The sequence below is a fragment of the Epinephelus moara genome, chromosome 9 (genome assembly GCF_006386435.1).
Source record: "Epinephelus moara isolate mb chromosome 9, YSFRI_EMoa_1.0, whole genome shotgun sequence".
Taxonomy (NCBI): domain Eukaryota; kingdom Metazoa; phylum Chordata; class Actinopteri; order Perciformes; family Serranidae; genus Epinephelus; species Epinephelus moara.
The window spans coordinates 39,094,585-39,101,179 of NC_065514.1; the positions used below are offsets into that span (position 1 = coordinate 39,094,585).

The 6,595-nt window shown below is 39.7% G+C and overlaps 1 protein-coding gene across 2 annotated transcripts in view; it reads left to right on the forward strand.

Annotated features, from left to right (window-relative positions):
• lmnb1 (lamin B1) overlaps positions 1-6,595 on the forward strand; it is a 69,533-nt gene that overhangs the window by 42,720 nt on the left and 20,218 nt on the right. For both annotated transcript variants that reach the window (XM_050052807.1, XM_050052809.1), the window contains exon 5: positions 5,291-5,416. In XM_050052807.1, coding sequence (XP_049908764.1) covers positions 5,291-5,416 — 126 coding nt within the window. The remainder of the gene's footprint in view (positions 1-5,290; positions 5,417-6,595) is intronic.

The window sequence follows — 6,595 nt, forward strand, 5'->3', positions numbered from 1 at the left end:
TCCTCACTATATGAAGTGACTGATAACAAGATCTTTATCATGGATTGTAAAGAAATTTGTCAGGTTTTTATTTTGTAGACATTTAATCTGTATATATAGCGTGATGGGATCACAGCACAATGATGTGTGTGGTATCATTGGTTAGCTCTGGTCCTGCGCTTTCATGTGATATGCGTGGCATTTCTGTGCGACCCTGCATTTGTGAGTAAACCATCCAAGAGTAATGTGTGTGCAAAGCTGTATGAAAGCTTTGTTATACATCATTTTAGTGTAATTTTATCATTTTTTTGTCGGAAAACTGCGGTTCCACTGTTTCACGTGATATGAGTGGCTTCTCGCTACGACGCACAGTTGCAGAGAAAATCCATAGAGAAGAACAAGTGTGAATTTGGACGCACTATGCGCTGTTCGGGTGCCCTCTATAGGGCACAGGCATAACATCCACGGCGCAGCTCGCTGAGATACGATATAAAAATATTTTTGCATGTGTGCCCTTGCCCACAGTATTTTACTCGATATGCGTAAAACCAAAGGTAAAACTAAATGTTGAAATAGCAGTAATACCACATTCATTCAAAAAGTGACACAAGGGATGGAAAGGGAGGATGGCAGTTTTAGAAGGGGGATGATTTTGACCGTTTTTATTTCAAGGGGGATGCCACCCCCCCCCCTCAACTGGTGTACTGCAGAGGGATAGTGCAAACAGGGGGCATCAGTAGAAAAAAACCCCACAAAGCAATAAATACAAGTGCTGAACAACAACGACTGCTGTTTTAAGCTGTAAAAAAACACTTTGTTGTACACACGGCCTTATCGAAGTAACACCAGCAGTTACACTGTCCGACCAGTGAGAAATTGGTAGGACAAGAGCATATCATCCAACCAATTTACCAACCCGACCAGGAGTTTACAGTCCTAGTATCTAAAGACATACTCAGATTCAGCTGAACACTGTCGACATACAGTTTGACACAAATGGTTGAGCTTTACTATCCTGACTAACTGTTTAGACGACTAGCATGCTGCAGCTGATACACAACAGTTGGTACACTGCCAAAACTCTCGGCGTTAAAACTAGCACTCCTGGCTGCAGCGATTTTGCTCCTATTCAGCTGCAAGAGCATTGGTGAGGTCCGTAACTGACTAAGGCTGCAGTCATTTTTCAGCTTTGATTATTATTGTTTTTCCTATGCAAAGGCACTCCCCTACAAAACCACCCCAATAATTCTAGAATGATTGGTTATTTCCAAATAGACTTTTTGTTCCTTGGTTCACTCTAAACTCAGACTTATCGATCTCACTGTTAAGAAATGTAAGGTAACTTCAGCCTGAATGCTTTCTAAATCTGCAACATGTTTCAAGTCCTCTCACAGAGTCTGTGTATACTGGACTCTGAGCTCCCACCACAAACACTTTAGCCCATCTTGTCTTCTCAGCGAAAACAAAACATACATTTCATCGTAGTTTTCCTCATCAAAAAATAAATGTTTTGCTCAATGAAAAAAAGGTCTTCAACTGAAAATACTGCTCAGTATTCATAATACACATTTATTCTCTTTTGTTCAGATGCACTTCTGCCAACTGGTATCTAGAATGCAATTACAGTGGAAGCTTCAATGCATTCACTAACTTTTTATCATTTTTAAAAGCTCTTTAAATGGTTTGCAGTGGAGATTCCATCTGAGAGTCTTCTGCTCACAGTGTTATACAACATCTTTCTGAGCACAGATTTGCAGTCCATATGCATTGGGCCTTTTTATGTGATCCCACAAAATATGAAAATGAAAGAACGAACAAACCTAAGACGAGATCAGATGATATTATTTAGCAGCAATCACATCATCAGTAATCATCTACTAATCATCAATAATAGATTATTAAATTACATTTGTATGCTTTCTGTTAAGGCCCAACTGCTTATAATACTGACACAATAATAACTTATTAAATAACATTTATATGCTTTCTGTTGAGGCCCAGACACACAAAGCCGACCTCAAAAACACTAGTGGCAATGAAAGGCGACTATTGTGTTGCCTCACGTCACTTGTGTCTCGGCCAAAAAGTTGCACATGAACACACCAGAAAGACTACAGCCGATGGCCAACCAGCACATACATTCTGCACCTGTGTGAGAGGAAATAACATTCCACACCAGTAGACGGCAGTCCTCTGTAATTGCCATTCAAAAAGGAAACCAGAAGACCATTTAATGCTAGTTAGCCAGTTACCACATTAACAACAGTATCCAGTGTTGAAAGAACATAGCATATTTACCATGCCCCAGTGAACAATAACGTAAATCATCCGGAAATGTTTCTGCTAAAGAGCTCAATACATGGGAATCGCCCATGTATTGGTTATAATACATGTTAATTCTTGTTCAAAAACTACCATTACAATATTGGCCTTTAAAAATCCACTATCAGTCGACCTCTAGTTTCTGTAGTATGCTGATAGACTACTTTAAATAATCCTCTACATAATACATAAGTAAGTGTAGGGACCCCAAAAATTCTGGTAAATGAAAGGGGACAATGTAAAGGAGTGTGTTTCTTTAACATATGTGACCAGCCATGGAAAAACCAGGAACAAGTCTCCCGAGAGCCATTTTGAGTTATTTACAGATTCTGAAAGTGTAGTTTCTAAGCTTTCCAACAATGTCTAACACATGGAAATCTGAAAATATTTGAAGAAGTTGTGGCCATTTGATTGCAGGCACTCCTCAAACTACTTTACTGAGAAATCCAGCCTGAACAATTCTGAATTCTCAGGTGCCAAGTAACACAATGCTGCTCATTTGCATCTCATGTAGATAAGCCCTACCCCCTACTGGTCTAGCTCTCAGTGACATCTGGTATCTGTTAGCCTGCAGGGCAGAAACTATTGTAGTAGTTTGAACAATGTAGTTAATGTTGATGTAGTGTTCTTTTCCTTAAGCATTTTAGTGGACTGATCAGAATCAGAATGTACTTTATTGAAATGGAAATGCTTTTGTTACAAAAAGCCCCTGAATAAAGTTGATCATTGGGGGTGTCCTAAAGCCCCTGAATAAAGTTGATCATTGGGGGTGTACTATTCTGTATACAAACGTGTGTTTTGTGTTCCTCTGTGTGTGTGTGTGTGTGTGTGTGTGTGTGTGTGCGTATGTACGTTTAATCCACAGTAAATGCCCTAAAACTCAAAAATCCGCCGAGCAAGTATACACAATCGGCCATCCGGTCAAAGTACACACATTAAACAGTTAGAATTTTAAACGTAGGTCTTGGGTCAGGGTGGTTTGGATCCAGTAGAAAGCGGGACTTACCGGCGCGGGCCCAAGCACTGGGCCCGTTGAGATGAATGGGTGTCCGCTGTCCACAGCTGCAGTCAGTCCGGTGTCCAGAAAACAGCACAGAAGGTGTAAAAATGGGTTCTGGGGTGGCCGAAGTGTTCACAGGGTCTTTCCCTCTCAGGCGGGCAGTATCGTTGTGGTCGATCCGGTTGTAGAATGGAGAAAAAACTAGTATATTGCTAAAAGTTAGCGAAACGCTAAAGTAGTTTGGTGTGGCTGTGTCGGCACCAGTCACACAGGTGTCCCAAAAAGCTTAAAATCCGCCGGTCAAAGACACGAGATCAGCCATCCACCATCCGGCCAACGTACAGACTTTAAGGCAAATAAAATCTTAAAAGTAGTAGATTAATTAATTAATGAACACCGAGCAGATATTTCCCTCAGAATCTAACGGTTAAGCTAGCTTGCTAATCGTCAACAAACGAGTTAACGTTCACCGAAACGCACAAACACGTATCGTTACCGTGGTTCTCAGCAGAATGAGAGCAGAGACGTTATAAAAGGTCCAGAAATACTGACGAAGTGTTTAAATCCTCGCGGAGCAGACGACTGGTTCGACTTTGGCTCAGCGGAATGCTAGCAGCGCTGTTTGCGCTGTAACAGCCACGATTTAGCTCTTCTGCAATGCATTTTTCCTGGTCCATCTTCATTCAATGATGAAAACACATGCAGCTTCCAGAAGTAGCAGTTCCTTGATGAAAACACATGCAGCTTCCAGAAGTAGCAGTTCCTTATACAGGAGCCGCTGGCTGCATAAGTAGCCATGTGGTTCAGCTGATTGGCCGAAAAAAGAACAAAAGCACATGAATAGCCAAAGAAAGCCAGTATACAAATTTACTGTTGTTATCGCCGCACCCCCAACTAGGATCAGAGCATTTCCTCTAAAACAACCCAAATTCAAATACAAAGTTTATGGTTTTAAGGCTACCAATACTGTTATTTGAAACATGGAGTGGCTTCTTCATGATTTCAACTTACACATTCTGCAAAAAAACGAAAATCACTAATTTTTTTTAAAAAATCGTTTTTGTTTTTTTTTCTTCTTTTTTTTTTCGACTTGTGCCAGGCCGACTTGTTGCTGGGTTTCTCGTGGCGGGCCACATATGAGTTAATTTAATGAAAGAACTACATTTCCCATGATCCTTTGTTTGTTGTCAATTTTGGGGGTTCTGGTAACGAGCCAATGTATTTTCAATTTGTGATGTACTCTGAGCCAATCAGAAAGGACTTTGAGGGTAGGGAAAAGAGTCAAGTTCAGCAGAGAGACAATGTCCAGACGTATGTGAAGGAGGGAGAGCGGTGTGTGGATGGTCAGCAAAAAGAAGCAAGTTTAACATCGAGGTGGACAATATTTGCAGACTAAAACACTTGTGTTGGCACAAGTATTATTTTGTAGCTTGATTTCGCACATGTTGCGGTTTTGTACTATGGTTTGGCTCCAGTTTGAAGTGAAAGTGCAGTCAGGGTAGACACGTTTGTTGTTTTCATTAACCTTGAAACAAAGTGTAAAAGTTAATGCGGTGAAAGTTATTCACCGTAGATTGTTATTTTACATATCCTGTGGTTATCATCATTTCTACCTTGTTTATGGTTTTCTCTTAAGCCTGATTGACCATTAATTTGGTAAACTGGAAATTTAGCCAGCTCAACATCAACTGTTAAGAACATCAGGATCCTGTTTGATTGAAAATTGAAATAGTAGCCCATCCTAACATTTAGCATATTTGGCAACAGAGGGTTAAATAAGCGACAATGTTTTTTTGTTTTTTTTTATCTTGCAATCAAGTGAAACTGCAAGTAACACATGTAGAAAGCCAAGATACCAAACAGCATGTTACTAACTTCCTGCATGTCAGGAAGTGACTGACCCAGCTCAGTTCCTCTTTCGGGGTGTAATGAGAAGGAAACTGATAATGTTGTTGACTCTTTAACCATCTGTGTGTGTTTGTCTCTCAGCTGGAGGACCTGCGTAGGTTGTCTGAGATGAACGGAGCATCTGCCAACATGGCCCGAGAGGAGCTCAGAGAGTCCACCACGAGAATCGAGAGCCTCACCGCCCAGCTGGCAGGAATGCAGAAGGAGGTTAACATTTCATTTACTCATCAACTTTTATTTATTTTTATTTTTTTTTAAATAAAATTGGTGTCCTAAGTAGTCATATTTGATAAAACCCTGTAAAATCAAAATGATAAATCTGATGTCTTACCTTTTTCAACACCTATTTGGTAAAGATTGTGAAGATAAGAAACACTTTATCAGATTGATCCTTTACGGAAAGTTACCAGATACTATTAGCTTTGTCTTTTCTCTAAGTAAAACATCAAATATCTTTATTAAAGCAGACCGTAAATCACACATTCATGGAGCATAACCAAATATGTTTTCAAGTGCAGCTGATTCATTCTGTTTCTCAGACTCTCCTCTCAAGGTTGCAGCTGCAGTTAGATTAATTGTTCTCGTCATGGCATTCTGACGTCACAATAAAAGACTACCACAGGTTTAACTGGGCTTCCTAAACATTTTAAGTACTGACTATGCTGCCATTCAGACAGCCATGCCTCAACCCCCATCTAAATTGTCTGTATATAAACAGTTGGGCCTGGTTTTTAAGCATATCTAAAGTCTGTGTTACACTCACCTTTGTTCAGTTTTTGTTGGATCAATCCCCATCGCTCAAAATCATTTTTCACATGTCTGGATCTAACTTACTGTTGCCTCAATGACTGACTGCCACAAACTGGCTCAAGGAGTGTCACAAGTAGGGAGACCACACAAAAGATTAAGTTAAAAAAAATCTAAGCAGAATTTATTAAAGTAAGGTTAACTTGAAGAACCACTGGAGTGTGTATATCAGCAAAATCATTAATGAAAGCCGTGCATGGGTGTGTGCCAGGCATGCTGTGGAGGTGTTGAAAATGCAAAACAAAAGCAATGATGCCAGGTGGATGTCTGCTGCAGGAAGGGAGAGAGCAGGTGAAAACTAGGGCTGGGTTAAACGATTATTTTTGTAATCGATTAATCTAGAAAATAGTTTTTCGATGCATCGATTAATCTAACGATTCATTTTTAAATCCGATTCGATTATCGATTATCTCCCCATAATTTGACCTATATAGCAATTAATGCTAATTTATCTCCATGAATAAAACACAAATTTCTTCTTTCCAATATATTTTTATTATCAAGTTCAAAAATGAATTGTATTGAACAATACAACAATAAAGTGCACACAGTTGTAGTGCAATGGAATCCTATAATAAA